Source organism: Lampris incognitus, chromosome 3, assembly GCF_029633865.1.
Source record: "Lampris incognitus isolate fLamInc1 chromosome 3, fLamInc1.hap2, whole genome shotgun sequence".
In the NCBI taxonomy this organism is placed as follows: domain Eukaryota; kingdom Metazoa; phylum Chordata; class Actinopteri; order Lampriformes; family Lampridae; genus Lampris; species Lampris incognitus.
Genome location: NC_079213.1, coordinates 25,370,677 through 25,391,407, shown reverse-complemented (window position 1 = coordinate 25,391,407; position 20,731 = coordinate 25,370,677). Strand labels below are relative to the sequence as shown.

Here is a 20,731-nt window from a genome sequence, read left to right as displayed (position 1 = left end):
AAACACTTAAGGAAAAGCACTTTAAAGGTTCCTTCCTCCTTAAAGGGAATCAATCACTATTTTCAACATTGTCTCTATACATAAAGATGTAGGGATAACATTCCATTAGCAACCACATTACTAAGCAGTCTTCTGTGTGTCTCTGAAATGCTGCCAAAGTGGCACAGAAAAGTGTCCACTAGTGGCATTGCAGGAAGACAATAGGTGAATTAGATGTCATTCACTACACTACCATCCATCCATCCATCCATTATCCAAGCTGCTTATCCGAAGTAGGATCGCAGGATGCTGGAGCCTATCCCAGCAGTCATTGGGCGGAAGGCGGGGAGACACCCTGGACAGGCCGCCAGTCCATCACAGGGCCGACCCATTCACACCTCGGGACAATTTAGTATGGCCAATTCACCTGACCGACATGTCTTTGGACTGTGGGAGGGAACCGGGGCACCTGGCAGAAACCCACGCAGACACGGGGAGAACATGCAAACTCCACACAGAGGACGACCTGGGATGACCCCCAAGGTTGGACAACCCCAGGGTTTGAACCCAGGACCTTCTTGCTGTGAGGTGACCGCATTAACCACTGTGCCACCGTGCCGCCTACACTACTATATGTAGCATTATTTGTATTTTCCTCATACAGAGTAGCTTACTTCAGGGTAGCCCACTAAAGGTAGAAGCAAACCAGGAGGTATGCTTGATTTTCACATTCATAAATTGTCCACCAGTGATGTCATTGGCAGACACTTTTCTGCACAATTTCCACACTTTCAGAGACAACCAGAAGACTGTTCAGCATTATGGCTGCTAATGGCGAGATCTCCCAACAACTTATACAGAGATAATTTTGAAAATCGTGATTGTTTCCCTTTAATTCTCCTCTTTACTCTACCTGTCCACCTCTCTTCCTGTCCCTCTCTCTCACCTGAAGTCTGTTACAGTTGTCGGCAGCTGCTACAGTGATGCCATCGCCGTTGAAGAGCACGTCACAGTCTCTCTTGAGAGACACAGCTGAGGAGGTGTGCACTTTTTTAGTCTCCCATACCTAAAGGACCACAACACGTCAACACATAGGCTCTGATAGGGCACATTACACAAGAAGAAACAGCCAATGTAGCATGTGTGCTTAGCCTGAATGTGCACTCAGTGTTGACAAAACCTTCAGTAAAACATGCAGGTGATGTCGAGCGTGTAATAACGGTTTGGTGAGATAATATCAACGAAGGAAAATAACAATGAGAATCAGATTTATTGCAAAGTACAAGAACATACAAGGAATTTGTCTTGGTATGTTGGTGAGGTAAAGATCAGTTAAAAAGAATAATATATATATACACAAGATCAAATAAAAGTGAAAGTAAGGTGCAATAAGGTACAATCAACACTGGTTCAGAGTTGAACATGAGACCACATGACAGCCTCTGATACCCGACACCAGGGGGCAGGAGCTGTATTTGCAAAAAGTTAAATTAAAATTTTAAGAAGTTATTTACAGAATTAGAGTTTTTACAGGGTAGTGCAGGTTTTATGCAGGGTGACCATATACAGAGAGCAGGGAAGGGAAGGTAAAAGGGGGTGGGGGGTGAGTAGACGGCAATGTCGGGATCTGTGGGTGTCTGGGGGCTTGTAAAAAAGGCCTACTGCTGCAGGGTAGAAGCTGTTCTTGTGGTGTGAGGTCCTGGTTTTTATAGACCTTAGCCTCTTGCCAGAAGGGAGTGTTTTCAAGAGACCATGGCCTGTGTGAGAAGGGTCGGCCATGATCTTTCCTGCTCGCCTCAGTATCCTGGAGGCGCAAAGGTCATAGAGGGATGGCAGGTTGCAGCCAATCACCCTGTCTGCAGAGCGAATTATACTCTGCAGAGCGAATGATACGCCCTTTATCCTTGGCAGTGGCAGCAGCGTACCAGTTAGTGATGGAGGAGGTGAGGATGGACTGAATGATGGCAGTGTAAAAATGCACCATTGGCTTTAACTTTTTCAGCTGCCGCAGGAAGTACCCCCTCTGCTTCTAGAAAGTTGAATCAGTTCATCTGGATACAATGTTTAGTGGGAGAAACGTTTCATCACTCATCCAAGTGACTGCGTCTGTCTCTACTGACTGCAAGTATCCCCCAACCTTACAACAGCACAGTTGAATAATGACCGAAACCAACAATTGGGTTCATAAGCAAATGGCCATGACCATTAACTAGAGTTACAATGGCCACTGTAACTCTAGTTAATGGTCACGGCAATTTGTGTATGTAATTGATCATTGGTTAAACAAAACTAAATTGTTGTTGTTATGCAACTGTTTTGTTTATAAGGTTGGGGGATACTTGTTGTGTCCAGATGAACTGATTCAACTTTCTGGGATTTCCTTACCTGGATTACTGAGCATGCATTAAGACATTACATCCTCTGCTGTGCCTTCTTGGTGGAGGAGCTGCAGCTCCCATTTGAGATCCTGGGTGATGATGGTGCCCAGGAAGCAAAAGCATTCTACATTGTCGACTGCGGAGCCACACAGGGTGATGGGGGCGCATGAGGCTGAGTACTTTCTGAAGTCCACAACCATCTCCACTGTCTTTAGACCGGTGAGCTCCAACTTGTTTTGGTCGAACCAGGACACCAAATGGTCAATCTCCCACATGTAGGTGGACTCATCCCCACCAGAGATGAGCCCAATAAGGGTGATGTCGTCAGCAAACTTCAGGAACTTGACTGACTGGTGACTGGACGTGCAGCTCTTCATATACAGGGAGAAGAGTAGAGGGGAAAGGACACAGCCTTGAGGGGAACCAGTGCTGATGGTTCAGGAGTCAGAGACGTCTTTCTCCAGCTTCACGTGCTGCTTCCTGTCAGGTAGTAAGTCGATGATCCACCTGCAGGTGAAGACAGGCATGTGCAGCTGGGAGAGCTTGTCCTGCAGCAGATCTGGGATAATGGTGTTGAAGGCAGAGCTGAAATCCACAAACAGGATCCTGGTGTAGGTTCATGCAGAGTCAAGGTCCTGGAGGATGAAGTGGAGCGCCATATTTACTGCATCGTCCACAGACCTGTTTGCTCTGTAGGCAAACTGCAGGAAGTCCAGGTGTGGGTGAGTGATCGTTTTAAGGTGGGACAGAACAAGGTGCTCAAAAGACTTCATTACTACAGAGGTCAGGGTGATGGGTCTGTAGTCATCGAGTCCTGTGGTCCTTGGTTTTTTAGGGAATGGGGATGATGGTAGAGGTTTTGAAGCAGGCTGGTACATGGCATGTGTCCAGTAAGGTGTTAAAAATGTCTGAACACTGGGGACAGCTGATCGGCACAGTGCTTCAGGGTGGAGGGAGAGAAAGTCTGGTCTAGCAGCTTTACAGGGTTCCGTCTCTTGAACAGCCTGTTAATGTCCACCTCAAGGATGGAGAGAGTCATCCTTGTAGAAATGCCCAGGCCCCTGCTGAGGTGGGGGAGGAGGAGCTGGTGGTCAGAAGCTGGTGGATGGAGTATTGGGAGATGCGTCAGGACTGTCCCGTTGTCTTTCAAATTGGCAATACAACTATTTCAGATCATTGGCCAGGTGCAAATCATTTGTGGAGTGGGGGGCTTTCAGTTTGTAGTTAGTGATCTGTCTGAGGTCCTTCCAGACAGAGGCTGAGTTGTTTTCTAAGAACTGCTGTCAAAGTCTCTCAGAGTAGTCATTTAGCATCTCTCACCACCTTGCTAAACCTGTATTTAGACTCTTTAAATCAGACCTTGTCCCCACTCCTAAATGCTTCCTCCTTTCCAACTTAAGCTGTCTGAGTTTAGCTGTAAACCAGGGTTTGTCGTTGTTGTAACTGGTACACAGCTGTCCTCACAGAAGCTCATATAAGACGTCACAGCCTCAGTGTACTCATACAGACTGTTGGCGGCAGACCTGAAAACATCCCAATCAGTACAGTCCAAGCAAGCGCGACAATCCTCCCTAGTGTCACTGGTCCACTTCTTGAATGTCCTCACAACAGTTTAGAGAGTTTTCATTTCTGCTTGTGTGCAGGAATAAGGTTGACCATGATGTGGTCAGTGTCCCGGTACAGCACGGGGACTGCGTTATAGGCACTGTCTATAGTGTACCAGTGATCTAAAGTGTTCTCCTTCCTTGTCAGGTATTTAATCAGGTGACAGTATTTAGGTAGTTCATGGCTGAGATTCTCTTTGTTGAAGTCACCGAGGACAATAATGGAGAATCTTCCTCAATGGCTGAACGGTAAAGTGATTTTAGAGAGCATTTGCATATTGGAGACATTTTAATATGGTGTTTTCACAGATGTGGGGGTTTTGTTTCCATGTATTACAGATGCACGTGTCACTGCACCTATGGCAATACTCAGTAGATCCACAATTGTCACCAACAAATGTACACATACAGCACTGTATGATAATGCCAACTTTCCATTCAGTAAACACTTGCCAAAAAAGATGAGCTGAACGGAGAGAATAATTAGGTGGTAACGGCTAATCCACAACCTGTTCAGTTAAAATCAAATCAATTGAAATGTTTGAATCCAAAGCTAAAACCAATTCCAATCGGTTCCAATTTTCATTACAGAATGAAACATAGTGCATAGTACTTCTAAACCAATCTAGGTATAAACACACACACACACACACACACACACACACACACACACACACACACACACACACACACACACACACACACACACACACACTTACCCTGACTGTTTGGTCATCAGAGCAGGAGAGCAACAGAGAGCCATCAGGAGAGAATTGAACTCCATGAACCCAACTCAGGTGACCGGTCAAGTCAGCCAGCTTCTTATCGGCCTCTAAGTCCCATAACTGTCAAGTCAAGTAAATTTTATTTAGTTAGCCCAATATCACAAATTAAAAATTTCCCTCAGGGGGCTTGGCTTTACAGCAATACACCATCCTGTACTTAGACCCTCGCATCAGATAAGGAACAACTCCCTAATAAAAAAAAAAACCTTTAACAGGAGAAAAAAAATAGACAGAAACCTCAGGGAGAGCAGCAGAGGAAGGATCTCTCCTCTGAAGACACATACATACATACACACACAATTATCCTCTAGTGTACTGATATCTTCTACGCAGCATATCAGAGAATAGAATCACATGGATTACATCTTGCAAGCCATTTGAATCTAGATGTGTTTGCTCAAAAGTCTGGTCAATTAAAATCTGGTCAATTCAAATCTGCATTTTGCTCACAGTGCCACTGGATCACCAGGAACCAGATATGAGTGCAGACAGGCTCACGCTGTGGTCAAAAAAATCAGAATCAGCTTTATTGGCCAAGTGTGCCTATGCACATGAGGACATTTGACTCTGGTTCACAGCAGTTTCCAGCACTTGCAGACTCACACAACAACAAAAAAATAGATTAAAGCCGCAAGCGGCGTTGGGAGGGGTCCAAGCATTGGCACTGTTGCGCCCCCTATGGAGCAATTTGAATGGTTTTGTCCTCATGATCATATACCTTCACCCAACGTAAATAATTAACGCTATGATACGTAGGGCCTTTTATACACCTAGCCTGTAATAGACTACCGTTTCAACATGAAACTAAACCGCTGTTGGTAATGTAATAAAGATTGAAGAATCTTGCTTCAGAAACAGTAGCCTACCCGAGTTTCCAACTAGATATGACAATGTTGGATTACTTGGGTCGCCTGTGTCCTAGACGATTACCGTAATTTTTTAAAATGTCGTAACACTTCCATTGCTTCAGAAACATGTGCCAGAGTTTCCAAAACTGGACCAGACGGTGTCTGATTTCTTGTGTCCTAGCCGACTGCCGTAAAAAGAAAAAGTATGTTGTTAAACCCAGGTGTCCTGGCATGTGGTATGTAGAGCTGCAGCGCTTCCACACCAAATAAGTCAAAATAGTGGGCAAAATATATGACTGACATAGGTGTTCCCAATAGTAAAGTTGTTGAGCACATTGAGATGCATGGGTCGATTAAGTTTTGTGTTGATCTTACTTATGCTGTGGGAGTTATGGCCTTTTAAGCATGACCCTTTGTTATAGCGCCACCATCTGGCTGACATGGGTGATTTGTAGTGCCAGAGTAGTGGGGGCCGTATGAATGCACCTACCAAATTTGGTTGGTCTAGGACTTACGGTTGCTGAGCCTCAGACACTTTTAGCTGAGAAACCGCGCCCAAACTAATACAAGTCAAAATGGCGGGCAAACTATATGGCTGACATATGTGGTCCCCATAACAAAGTTGTAGAGCACATTCAGATGCATAGGTCTGTGCAGTTTTGTGTTGATCTGACTTATGGTGTGGGAATTACGCATGACCCTTTGTTATAGCGCCACCATCTGGCTGACATAGGTGATTTGTGGTGCCTGAGTAGTGGGGGGCCATAGGAATCCACGTACCAAAGTTGGTTGGTCTAGGACAGGGGTCTCCAACCTTTTTTCCTCCGAGAGCTACTTTTACAAAAAGAAAATGGCCGAGAGCTACTCGTGTTTTGTAACATTTATTCTCATAGCTTATTTCAACCCAAACAAACTGAATAAGCTTGTTTTGCCTGAACATTCACAAAATGTTGGTTTCCACAACTCACATTTTGTATTAAAACATCACAAAAAGTATTTAATTCACCTGCATGTGCGTTTTGTATTTCTGCATGCATTTCTTTCTAGTCTATGGCACACTATCAAATTAAAATATGAATGCTGTCAAAACAAAATCCAATTACAAATACACAGATATTATTACTTACTCACTTGTCATTTTGTTATATCTGTCCACATGTCACTGTATCACTTCACAAGAGTATTCGCATGTACAGTTGTATGTGTGATGTGTATTCAGTCTTGTAGTTAGTGAGATAACTGGCACTGCATGGAGTCAACAAGAGAGGCGTATGCGGGAGTGTATCCACTCAGGTTCACTCTTATGGAGTCATTTAAATGTTCATCTGTCAGTCTTGTTCTGAATTTTGATTTCATGACATTAATGTCAGAAAAGGCCGACTCACAGAGGTATGTAGCCCCAAACAAAGCAGACATTTTCAGAGCTGCTTGGTGAAGATTCTTATAGTTAGTTATCTGGCTCTACTAAGCTCCAGAAATGCTGTTGAGCCTTTAACTGCACATTATTTTGAAAGTTTATTACCTCAGTTTCCATTTCTACAGGATCAACACAGAAAAGTTCAGCAATCTGTCCTGAAATCTCCCTTATGTCCACATCAATGAAGGGGTTGGCCATAAATGTCACACAGGGCTCCAGTTTCTCAAAGTCACTGAATCTGTCTGCAAACTCCTGTCCAAGCCTTGACAAGAGGTCACAATACTTGGAAACCTTTAAAACGCTGGCTGCACCTGTGTGACTTTCCAACATCTTTGAGACACAGGGGAAGTGCTAAAACCTTTTGTTTTTCACTTGCTGAATGTACAATGACAGTTTGCACTGAACGCATTGACAGCACTGATCATATCAGATATGTTTTTATCTTTGCCTTGTAACTGTAGGTTCAGGTCATTCATTTTCAGTTACATCTGTCAGGAAAGCAAGATCAAGTAGCCATTCTGCATCAGATAATAAGGTGGTATGCTCCTCCCTCGTTTCCATAAATGCCTTGATTTCACCCAGCAAGCAAAGATAGCGCTGTAGTATCTTACCCTGACTTAGCCACCTGACTTCAGAGTGGAGGAGGAGATCCCCATACTCCGCAGAGCATTCCTCCAGCAGCAGCTTGAAGCTCCGGTGTTGCTTAGCCTTTGCTCGAATGGAGTTGATGATCTTAACAACAGGCGCCATCACACGGTCAAATTCCATAACTTTTGCGCATATAGCCTGTTGGTGAATGATGCAGTGATAGTTCAGAAACTTTGGAAAGTCCGGGTCCGCTTTGCAGTGCGCAATAAATCCTGAGTGACGACCTGTCATAGCAGGGGCTCCATCAGCTGTTACAGACACCAGCTTTTCAATAGGGATCTTTTTTCGTACAAAGTAGTCCTTCACTGCATGGTAAATATCAACTCCCCTGGTTGTGGTTTTCAGTGGAAGTAAGGTCAAAAACTCTTCTTTGGTGGAAAAGTCATCAAACACCATCCGAAAGAAAACAGCTAGCTGGGCTGCATCGCTGGAGTCGACAGACTCATCACACTGAATTGAAAACCATTTGCACCTGTTCGTGTCCGAGTCCAGCTGTTTTCCCGCATCCACAGACAGCGCAGACGCGCTCCTTGCCACAGTATTAGCACCAAGTTGTACATGGGCAATAGCAGACAACATTCCTGTCTTACTTTTATGGTCCCTGAATAACGTGTCAGCCACCGCAGTCATAGCCTCCTTTACAACCCCGCCATCGGTGAAGGGCTTTTTGTGCTTGGTTAAGATGTGCGCCACTTTAAACGAAGCCTCCGTTGCTGCTCTGGCCTTCTTCTTCATTGGTCTTGTGAACAGAGACTGTTGTCTGTGAAGCGTAGTTTTCAGCTCCTTTATCTTCTCTTTTCGTACGCTGCTACCTGCAGCAAAGTCCCGTGAAAACTTGCTGTGGACTTCGGTGAAATGGCGCTCCACGTTACATCTTTTACCCACTGACACGCTAGCTCCGCACATCAGACACACACACTTGTCGTTTACATTCGTGAAACAAAACTCTGTTTCCCGCTCTTCGTGAGAATAGTATTGTAACGTGCATGGATAAGTAGACACGTGTTGAGTAGTACCGTTAGCATGAAAAGAGCAGACGGACAACGCAGGGTGTAGTTTCAACTTCTTTTACTCGGAACTCTTCTTCAGGGACATGCACATATCAACACGTACAGTCTGTAGTGCTAGGCGCTACTGCCACCTACTGGAATGATAAGGCATGTAAGACAATACCACATATCCCTCTCTTTTAAGAATAACGTTCCTGCAATAAACCGTGTTTTGAATGAACACTAAGTAAACGACTCTGACTTGTAAACCATTTGTAACTGAAAGTAGCTTATATAGCATATCAAATATATGTCAAAAATATTGCATATCAATTTTAAACTGAAAGTGCAGTCATCACTGTAACTAAAACATCTTATCAGAATGTCAGTGCATTTGCCATAGATTACTTCGTGATAACACATGAACAGTGTATTTACCAACCAACAAACAGACAAGACAGGTGTCCTTTCTTATTTTTTCAAATTCACCTTATACAAGACAGTATATTTGCTTACTTTCCCTTTTCAATACCAATTACTTTTTCTTCTTTTGTTGCTGATATTACAAACATATGAAAGTGCAACAGTCCTTTTTTAAGGTGAAAACATATTAAGTGTAACAGTCCATAACACAGTCCATTACACACCCAACCTGCCCCTCTGAAAAGCTTAGGGTACATAGTCCTCCAACCAAGCAGGAGGGCGAACTTGCCTGCGGCCTCGCTGGGGAACAGGAGATGCTCGAGGAGGCGGGGCAGCAGGAGGGGGCATGTAAACATCCTCTGGCTGGACAGTGGGCTGTGAGTGTGCAGCAGAGGCTGGGACAGAGGCAGGTGACAGGTGCATGGCATTCCACACCCTACCGTCAGACAATTCATAGGTTGCAGGGCCTCTCTGAGCCACCACCTGGAAGGGCTGTGTGAACATGAAGTGTCCTTTCTTTGTGATCCTGGGCTTCCTAACCCGCACATACGATCCACACTGGAATGTAGGAGACCGTGCACCTCGACGCTCATCGGTGTATTTCTTCACTTTGGCTTGCTTCAGCGCCACGGTGTCACGCCGAGTAGAGGCAGGAGGGGGTGAGAGACCTTCGATGTTCAGGATGGTGCGGAAAGGACGACGGCGTAGCAGCTCGGCAGGAGAGATTTGAGTCACTGCATGGGGAGTGGCACGGTACGTCAGAAGAAAATCAGTGACAAAGGGCTTCCAGGGCTTGCCCTCGATGTCAGCCGTCTGGAGACAGTCTTTGAATACTCTGTTCCACCTCTCAACCTCTCCATTACTCTGAGGGTAGTAGATAGAGCTGCGGCAGTGTGTAATGCCTTGGGCTGCCAAGTAAGCCTCAAACTCAGCAGACACAAAGGAGGAGCCATTGTCAGTGACTAGTTCGAGGGGGTTGCCCTCACGGCTGAAGACGGTGGACAGGAAGGTTATGACAGTGGCAAACGTCACATCTGATGTGAAAGCCACTTCTGGCCATTTGCTGTAATAGTCCACTAATGTGATAGCAAACCGGCAGTCAGGGGAAGCAGAGTGAAACGGACCCACTATATCCATAGCGAGCTTTTCCCAGGCAGCATTGGGAAAGGCAACAGGTTGCAGGGGAGCAGCTCGTGTTTTGGCTGTTTTGTCATGCTGGGAGCAGGTAGCACACGACTTGATGGCAGTTTCAACATCAGAGTCCATTCCAGGCCACCAGTAGAGGTCTCTCAGCCTCTGTTTGGTCCTGACGATGCCTTGGTGAGTATTGTGAGCCAGCTGTATGAGTTGTGACTGAAGAGCCGGGGGAATCACCACACGGTGAGTGCCACGTATCAGGTAGCCATCCAGCTCAGCCAACTCAGTGCGTACACGATAATAGGGCAACAGGGCCGGGTCCAGGCCCTTAGAAGTGCGTGGCCACCGCTGGCGAACGTGCTTGGTGACCTGCTGCAAAACAGGGCAGTCTGTGTAGGCAGTGCGTAATTGGTCAGCTGTAAGAGAGGTAAGATCAACAGTTACTAGCGCTATAGTGTCCTCCTCCAACTCCAGTTGGTCAAGGACAGGCAGGGGCAGGCGCGACAGCTTCATCTGCACAGGCTGCACATCAGATCTCACCTTCATTTTGTGGACGAAGCCTCTAACTGTCCCAGTACTCTCTGCATTGACAGTTGGCTCCATGTTGACAGTAGTGTAGTGTACGGGAACAGTAGGGTTTGTAACAGGTAGGGTTTTACTAAGACACTTTACCATCTGAAATTTGTAGCCATAGCGCATTGAAGAGGTCCATGCCCAATATGGGCGTTCCCGCTGGCACCACATGAATGCGTGTAGATGCACTGTTTGTCTCGTAAGTCACTTTCAGCTCCATGCAACCAAGCACCTGTATGGGTTTCTGTGTGTAAGTGGTAAGTCTTCTTTCGGGCTTTGAAAGGGTCACATGACTGAAGTGATTTCTGTATATGTGCTCAGAAAGGGTGGAAACGCCAGACCCAGTATCTACTATCAAATCAGTAGTAATTGTGGGGCCGCTGGAAGCCTCCAGGGAGACACAGCACATCAGCTTATTGCACTGTGTCACGTCATTCTCATCAATGTGTAGCACTGTCACAGTGTCAACACTCTCAGTGGAAGCAGTGGACACTTCCCTCACATTTTGTGACGCAGACTTGCTTTTACAGAATCTGGCATAATGTCCATTCTTGTTACATTGTCGACAAATGGCTGATTTAGCTGGGCACTTGGGGTCATTTGCTAGGTGGTTTGTGGAGCCATACCGGTAGCAACTCTTACCAGCAGCAGCCGCGTTGGAAGGAGGGCGGGAAGCGGAGGGCGAAGGCTTCTGTGGACGTCTGTGTTTCCCGCCTCGGAACGTAGACCCCCCACGCACCATGCCGACTTCTGCTGACGCTCCATGGTGTGTAGTGGTCATCGCTTTAGCCCCAGCTACTGCATGTTCTATCTGGCATGAAATTGTAATGGCTTTCTACAGAGTCAGATTTCCCTCAAGCAGCATACGTTCTCTAATCCTAGCATTGTTCGTCTTTTCAACAATCTGATCTCTCATCATATCGTCAGCAAGCCCGCCAAACTCACATGTAGCAACGAGTTCATGCAGGGCAGCAGCAAACTCTGCAGTAGACTCACCAGTCCTCTGAGATCTCTGTCGAAACTTATTTCTCTCTGCCACGACATTCAACTTCGGGACAAAATAAGTTTTCAATGCTTTCAAAGCATCTGCATAAGAGTCACTATCGACTGGCAGTGTATAAAAAATGCATTGTGCCTCCGCACCGATTGTATGAATTAGCAGGGCGTGCTTCCTCTTGTCTTCCATCTTGTCAGCAAGAGCCATCACGTAGTTATCAAACATACGAATCCACGTATCAAAGTGGACAGTGGGCACACCCGGGCTGTGTAAAAATGCCGGAGGTGGCGAAATACCTAGCAGGGCCATAATTATCCCATCCTCGTCGCCAATATGTTGAGTAGTACCGTTAGCATGAAAAGAGCAGACGGACAACGCAGGGTGTAGTTTCAACTTCTTGTACTCGGAACTCTTCTTCAGGGACATGCACATATCAACACGTACAGTCTGTAGTGCTAGGCGCTACTGCCACCTACTGGAATGATAAGGCATGTAAGACAATACGACAACACGCTGGCCGCTGGCTGGCGGGTCTGACCCTTTAGCCGAGCAGTTAGCGATGTCTCCTGCGGTGCGGGCGATACGGGTTCGCTTCCCGGCCGCGGCAGTTCCTGTGGTTGCGTTGTCCCCCGAATTCGCTACATGGGTGTCAGAAGTGGGATGGAGCGACCGTAAGGCCATCGGAAGCGTATTCGCCCTGAGGCGTGAAGGAGCTGATATGCTTAAACGCGGGGACGCGCTTCCCGAAGGAGGGGGGGTAGTGTAACGTGCATGGATTAGTACACAAGCTGGCCGCTGGCTGGTGGGTCTGACCCTTTAGTCGAGCGGTTAGCGATGTCTCCTGCGGTGCGGGCGATACGGGTTCGCTTCCCGGCCGCGGCAGTTCCTGTGGTTGCGTTGTCCCCCGAATTCGCTACAGTAAGTTTTTAGCCTCCTACTGGTATGGGCAGCTGCCGCGGTCATGGTTACTGTCCGTCTCACATCACCACTGACTCATCAAGCTTGACAGCAGCGCAACTGTTTGATTGACAACTAATTGGCCAATAATAATTTTGTGTAAGGAGGGGGCGGGACACCTGTGAATTTGATTGGCTAGAAATGTAAGCAGGTTTTCCAAGTGACCAAACAAATTTGACTCATCAAGTTTTCAAATTTATAGTCCGCGGTGGTGTAGCGGTCTAAGCGTCGGTCGGTTTTGTGTCGATGCAGTTGTCCACTGGGGACAGGGGTTCGCGCTTCGGTCTCGACAGATCCGACTATGGCCGGACTCGATGAAGCAGCAAAAATTGGCAGCGCTGTCTTCGGGAGGGGGACGGAGTCGGCTTGTGTTTGTCACATGAACGCGTCTCTGTGTGTGGTGTGGGGTGGGATGGTTCGGCATGGATTCGCCTTGTAACGGAAGTGGCGAGGCGTCTCCTTCCAGACTACCGGCCGGAGAGATGCAGTTGGCGAACGCATGTAGTACGAGGATGGGTGTTGGAACTAAAATAGGGAGCGATTGGCCACTAAATTGGGAGAAAATCAGAAATAATAAAAAAAAAAGTTTTCAAATTTATGAAAGATTCATTAACCCTTTGGCGAGCTACTTGAAAAGGGGCCGCGAGCTACCGGTAGCTCGCGAGCGACGTGTTGGAGACCCCTGGTCTAGGACTTACGGTTGCTGAGCCTCACACACTTTTAGCGGAGAAAAATAATAATAATTCTAACAAATACAATAGGGTTCCACCAGCTTCGCTGCTTGGACCCCTAAAAACAAACAAAAAGAAAGGAGAAATAAATGGAATAACAACAGTACATTGGAGGCAAGCATGTATGCACAACAGGTATGTCACTATTATACAGAGTTTGATTATGGTTGAGTAATCAACAACCTATGCCCATATATTATACCATTGCTTATATACTATATTGCCCATACACTATACTACCACAACTCCACAACCCATCATGTCCATATACAATGCTATATACTCCCGTTTTATATATATATATATATATATATATATATTCCCCCCTCCCCTTTTCTCCTCACTTGTACTTGGCCAATTACCCCACTCTTCCGAGCCGTCCCGGTCGCTGCTCCACCCCCTCTGCCGATCCGGGGAGGGCTGCAGACTACCACATGCCTCCTCCGATACATGAGTCGCCGCCAGCTGCTCCTTTTCACCTGACAGTAAGGAGTTTCACCAGGGGGATGGAACGCATGGGAGGATCACGCTCTTCCCCCCAGTTCCCCCTCCCCCCTAAACAGGCACCCCGACCGACCAGAGGAGGCGCTAGTGCAGCGACCAGGACACATACCCACATCCGGCTTCCCACCTGCAGACACAGTTGTCTGTAGGGACGCCCGACCAAGCCAGGGGTAAAACGGGGATTCGAACCAGCGATCCCCGTGTTGGTAGGCAATGGAATAGACCACCATGCTACCTGGACGCCCATAAAATTCTTCTTTTTACTGTGAGGGTAATATCGAGAGAGTCTGAATAGAGCCAGCATAAAGGCAGCGCTTCAAAACTCCATTCCTTACGTTTACCATTCACACAAAAAAACGCGCATGCGTGCGTGTGTGTGTTACCTCCACATTGTAGTGTGAGACAGCAATAGCCAGCAGGTTGCTGGTGGGGCAGGCATGGCAGTACTGCACTGTGCTCAGACGATTGGTCCTGATCTCCAGCAGCATGTCTGTCGTCTCCACCGCAAACCCCTGGGGAAAAATATGGGGGAAACATTATCATCCTCCTCTTTTAGACTACCACTTGTCTCCTCCAAGTCACTTCCAGGCCGGAGGAATGGAAGTGTGGGAAGGGAGGAGAGGAGAAAGCAAGGAAAAGTGGAGACTATTGGGACAGCTAAAATGCTACTCCATCATTAAAGATAGACATTGGTTATTGATGAAGTGGAAATCTAACTAATCCCAAAACAGAGATACACACAGTAGTTTACTCTTAATGTTCAACCTACTACTACTACTTTCGGCTGCTCTCGTTAGGGGCCGCCACAGTGGATCATCCGTTTCCATCTCTTCCTGTCCTCTGTCTCTTCCTCTGTCACGCCAGCCACCTGCATGTCCTCTCTCACCACATCCACAAACCTCCTCTTTGGTCTTCCTCTTTTTCGCTTCCCTGGCAGCTCCATATTCAGCATCCTTCCCCCAATATACCCAGCATCTCTCCTCCACACATGTCCAAACCATCTCAATCTTGCCTCTCTTGTTTATTCTCCAAAACCATCCAACCTGAGCTGTCCCTCTAATATACTCGTTGCTAATCCTGTCCTTCTTCATCAATCCCAATGAAAATCTTAGCATCTTCAACTCTGCAACCTCCAGCTCCACCTCCTGTCTTTCCATCAGTGCAACTGTCTCCAAGCCATAAAACATAGCTGGTCTCACTACCATCTTGTAAACTTTCCCTTCCACTCTTGCTGGTACCCTTCTGTCGCAAATCACTCCTGACACTCTTCTCCACCCACTCCACCCTGCCTGCACTCTCTTCTTCACCTCTCTTCTGCACTCCCCGTTACTTTGAACAGCTGAGCCCAAGTATTTAAACTCACACGCCTTCGTCACCTCTACTCCTTGCATCCTCATCTCCCCACTGTACTCCCTCTCATTCACACATATGTATGTATTCCATTACTCTTATGTTTATATATATACTTTATCAACACAGATACAGGAGAAAAAGTTTTAATACATTGCAGTACATTGCAGTACTGCAGTGCAATGTACTGCAATACATCTGTGTTGATATTCCGCTCCTCATTAGTTGAGCACTTATAACACCGTTGACGTTTTCGGAAAAAAACCGCCAACGGCAGTGGTCTTTTAACCATCCCTCATGCTAGGTCTAGAGCAGGGAAAGCTGCATTTTCTAATCACGCCCCAAGTAGATGGAACGCCCTGCATGAGGACCTGAGAGAGGCCCCCCACACTGGACACATTTAATAGCAGGTTAAAAACCTTACTTTTCAAAACAGCCTACAGCTAAAGTCATAGTGTGTGTGTGTGAGTGTGTGTGTGTTTTATATATTTTGCTATTTTTATATATTCTGCTCTGTTGTTACTTTTAATTAATCAGTGTTTATGGTACTTTTATTTATTTATTTCACTAACTCAGTTTTAAAATTGTTTGTACTTTTTTAGAATTTGCCTGTACTTGTATTTATTTATTTTTTGTGAGGGGGAGAGATTTTATTGATTTCATTGTTTCATTGTGTGAAGCACTTTGTGTTACATTTGTTTGTATGAAAAGTGCTATACAAATAAAATCTGATTGACTGATACATATACACTACCGTTCAAAAGTTTGGGATCACCCAAACAATTTTGTGTTTTCCATGAAAAGTCACACTTATTCACCACCATATGTTGTGAAATGAATAGAAAATAGAGTCAAGACATTGACAAGGTTAGAAATAATTATTTGTATTTGAAATAAGATTTTTTTTACATCAAACTTTGCTTTCGTCAAAGAATCCTCCATTTGCAGCAATTACAGCATTGCAGACCTTTGGCATTCTAGCTGTTAATTTGTTGAGGTAATCTGGAGAAATTGCACCCCACGCTTCCAGAAGCAGCTCCCACAAGTTGGATTGGTTGGATGGGCACTTCTTTGAGCAGATTGAGTTTCTGGAGCATCACATTTGTGGGGTCAATTAAACGCTCAAAATGGCCAGAAAAAGAGAACTTTCATCTGAAACTCGACAGTCTATTCTTGTTCTTAGAAATGAAGGCTATTCCATGCGAGAAATTGCTAAGAAATTGAAGATTTCCTACACCGGTGTGTACTACTCCCTTCAGAGGACAGCACAAACAGGCTCTAACAGGTACTATTTAATGAAGATGCCAGTTGGGGACCTGTGAGGCGTCTGTTTCTCAAACTAGAGACTCTAATGTACTTATCTTCTTGCTCAGTTGTGCAACGCGGCCTCCCACTTCTTTTTCTACTCTGGTTAGAGCCTGTTTGTGCTGTCCTCTGAAGGGAGTAGTACACACCGGTGTAGGAAATCTTCAATTTCTTAGCAATTTCTCGCATGGAATAGCCTTCATTTCTAAGAACAAGAATAGACTGTCGAGTTTCAGATGAAAGTTCTCTTTTTCTGGCCATTTTGAGCGTTTAATTGACCCCACAAATGTGATGCTCCAGAAACTCAATCTGCTCAAAGAAGTGCCCATCCAACCAATCCAACTTGTGGGAGCTGCTTCTGGAAGCGTGGGGTGCAATTTCTCCAGATTACCTCAACAAATTAACAGCTAGAATGCCAAAGGTCTGCAATGCTGTAATTGCTGCAAATGGAGGATTCTTTGACGAAAGCAAAGTTTGATGTAAAAAAAATCTTATTTCAAATACAAATCATTATTTCTAACCTTGTCAATGTCTTGACTCTATTTTCTATTCATTTCACAACATATGGTGGTGAATAAGTGTGACTTTTCATGGAAAACACAAAATTGTTTGGGTGATCCCAAACTTTTGAACGGTAGTGTACATAAAATTTTATTTTTTTAAATATGGTTGGGTTTTTTTAACTACCTGTCCTCCCAACTGTGCCCCAATACCACCCCAATACATAATTCACATAAGTTACCTTGTTATATTTTTTATGTACACCATTTCAGCAGTGCCCTGGCCCCTAAATGCTTATCAAAACAAACCCCAGTCCCATTGGTTGTAATGTTTTCTACCCCTCCATTGGTTGCTGTGCATCATAAGTTCCTACCCCATTGGCCGTTATAATTTGAATGTTTCCCCATCTGATTGGTCACTGTCCAACCGAAATTAGGGGCGTGACGCTGGGCAATGTGACTGTACGATTCTTTGTGAAAAAAAACATTAGCAGCTGATGAGTGCGAGATGCACGAAACAGGCCTGTACTGCCATGCATTAAAACATTTTTTTTTCCTGTATCCACGTTGATATTTCGCTCCTCGTTAGTCGAGCACTCAACACCATTGACGGTTTCGGAAAAAAACGCGATATATATATATATATATATATATATATACATATATATATATATATACACTACCGTTCAAAAGTTTGAGATCACCCAAACAATTTTGTGTTTTCCATGAAAAGTCACACTTATTCACCACCATATGTTGTGAAATGAATAGAAAATAGAGTCAAGACATTGACAAGGTTAGAAATAATGATTTGTATTTGAAATAAGATTTTTTTTACATCAAACTTTGCTTTCGTCAAAGAATCCTCCATTTGCAGCAATTACAGCATTGCAGACCTTTGGCATTCTAGCTGTTAATTTGTTGAGGTAATCTGGAGAAATTGCACCCCACGCTTCCAGAAGCAGCTCCCACAAGTTGGATTGGTTGGATGGGCACTTCTTTGAGCAGATTGAGTTTCTGGAGCATCACATTTGTGGGGTCAATTAAACGCTCAAAATGGCCAGAAAAAGAGAACTTTCATCTGAAACTCGACAGTCTATTCTTGTTCTTAGAAATGAAGGCTATTCCATGCGAGAAATTGCTAGGAAATTGAAGATTTCCTACACCGGTGTGTACTACTCCCTTCAGAGGACAGCACAAACAGGCTCTAACAGGTACTATTTAATGAAGATGCCAGTTGGGGACCTGTGAGGCGTCTGTTTCTCAAACTAGAGACTCTAATGTACTTATCTTCTTGCTCAGTTGTGCAACGCGGCCTCCCACTTCTTTTTCTACTCTGGTTAGAGCCTGTTTGTGCTGTCCTCTGAAGGGAGTAGTACACACCGGTGTAGGAAATCTTCAATTTCTTAGCAATTTCTCGCATGGAATAGCCTTCATTTCTAAGAACAAGAATAGACTGTCGAGTTTCAGATGAAAGTTCTCTTTTTCTGGCCATTTTGAGCGTTTAATTGACCCCACAAATGTGATGCTCCAGAAACTCAATCTGCTCAAAGAAGTGCCCATCCAACCAATCCAACTTGTGGGAGCTGCTTCTGGAAGCGTGGGGTGCAATTTCTCCAGATTACCTCAACAAATTAACAGCTAGAATGCCAAAGGTCTGCAATGCTGTAATTGCTGCAAATGGAGGATTCTTTGACGAAAGCAAAGTTTGATGTAAAAAAAATCTTATTTCAAATACAAATCATTATTTCTAACCTTGTCAATGTCTTGACTCTATTTTCTATTCATTTCACAACATATGGTGGTGAATAAGTGTGACTTTTCATGGAAAACACAAAATTGTTTGGGTGATCCCAAACTTTTGAACGGTAGTGTATATATAGAAGCCTGTGTTTTATATGGTTTTCAATAGGGATGTCATTTTAAATTTAATCTTAATGAATTTAAAAGATAAATCTTGTAGAAAATTAAAGTTGAAACCAAAACCAATTGTGACTGTAAATTTTAATCAAGGATGAGACATTTTTTTCCCACCTACACTGGTAAATTAATATCCTTAATAACAGTATTTGTGACAAATTTGCCTCTTGTGGCATTGAGTGAGATATTGGAATTAAAATAAGCCCATCTCACATAACACCATCCCTTAATAGCATAATTCAGTGATGCTAATGGGTCCCCTTAGAGAAGGGAGCTGAGGAGAATGAGGAGCCTGAGACAGCTGGTCCTCCCATGATGAATCCAATGCCATTTTCCCAATCACTAGCAATATGTGTATGGAGAGGAGACTCTCATAAACTGCTTAAGAGCCAAGGCAGGAAGAAAACCCAGTGCTGGCAGGTCAAATGTGTCCATCACATCCATCACCATCACATCCATAAACAAAGTCCCTGAGAAGGACCTTGAGCAGACCCAGGTCTCTTCCTAGAAGAGGCCGAGAAGCCTCTTCAGGATGAAGTCCAAAAAAAGGTCAAGGAGGAGAAAGGGGAGGTAGGGAAACATGATGCTGAGGTGGTTTCTATGAGTGGTTGTTTGATTTGCTGGAACTGCTTGAAGATGCTCTACAGTTCAACATCTCATTTCCATCAGGAGTTCATCTGTCTTTTACCATCCACACTTGACACATGCTCCATCTAAGTTTTCGTTTTGGTGTGGCTTGGTTTAAAAAGTCACAAATTCAATCATTTAAACTTAATTCAGCTAGTGTTTTCTGACCTCCTCCTTAAGCTAAAAATCTTGGAATTTTTGCTGTAAAAGTCTCATACGCTAAATGATGGCGCTGAAGGAAGTTGCTAGATGTTGACCACAAAACAAATTGGTATGCTGTCTGTGAAACACTTTTGCCTATACTTTTTTTTTTGTTTGTTTTTGTTTAGGATTTCCCCCCCATTTTTCTCCCCAATTGTATCTGGCCAATTACCCCACTCTTCCGGGCCATCCCGGCCGATCTGGGGAGGGCTGCAGACTACCACATACCTCTTCCGATACATGTGGAGTCACCAGCTGCTTCTTTTCACCTGACAGTGAGGAGTTCCACCAGGGGGACATAGCACATGGGAGGATCACACTATTCCCCTAGTTCCCCCTCCCCCCTGAACAGGTGCCCCCGGCTGACCCGAGGAGGTGCTAGTGCAGTGACCAGGACTCATACCCACATCCGGCTTCCCACCCGCAGACTCAGCCAATTGTGTCTGTAGTGACGCCTGACCAAGCTGGAGGTAACACAGGGATTCGAACCGGTGATCTCCATGTTGGTAGGCAATGGAATAGACTGCTATGCTACCCGGACACCCTTTTCTCTATGCTTTTTAACCAATGTTTAAAAAGAATTTTATCCTTTAGGGCTAGGGTTGGCTGTAGTTAAATAACATCTCCCTGCTTGGGTCTCTGACTCATACATGAGAAGGTTTAGGTGCTAAATACGCTTTTTTTTTGCAAATAAGTAAAAAAAAATATTTTTTTCTCCTCATTAGCATTAATATTCATATCACGTGGACTTAGAAATAAATCAGTTTTTGTCCAACAGGGATTGGCATCATAAACTTTCGTGTCAGTTTGATTTTATCAGCCAGCCTCAGAAATTCAGTGAGCATATCGTGTAACCCT

At 44.9% G+C, this 20,731-nt stretch overlaps 1 protein-coding gene across 1 annotated transcript in view; it reads right to left on the bottom strand.

Moving 5' to 3' along the window:
* Positions 1 to 20,731, bottom strand: part of apaf1 (apoptotic peptidase activating factor 1) — an 82,989-nt gene that overhangs the window by 47,865 nt on the left and 14,393 nt on the right. Inside the window, exons 18-20 of the mRNA XM_056276509.1 lie at positions 14,354 to 14,482; positions 4,681 to 4,806; positions 926 to 1,045 (exon numbers count right to left, since the gene is read on the bottom strand). Coding sequence (XP_056132484.1) covers positions 926 to 1,045; positions 4,681 to 4,806; positions 14,354 to 14,482 — 375 coding nt within the window. The remainder of the gene's footprint in view (positions 1 to 925; positions 1,046 to 4,680; positions 4,807 to 14,353; positions 14,483 to 20,731) is intronic.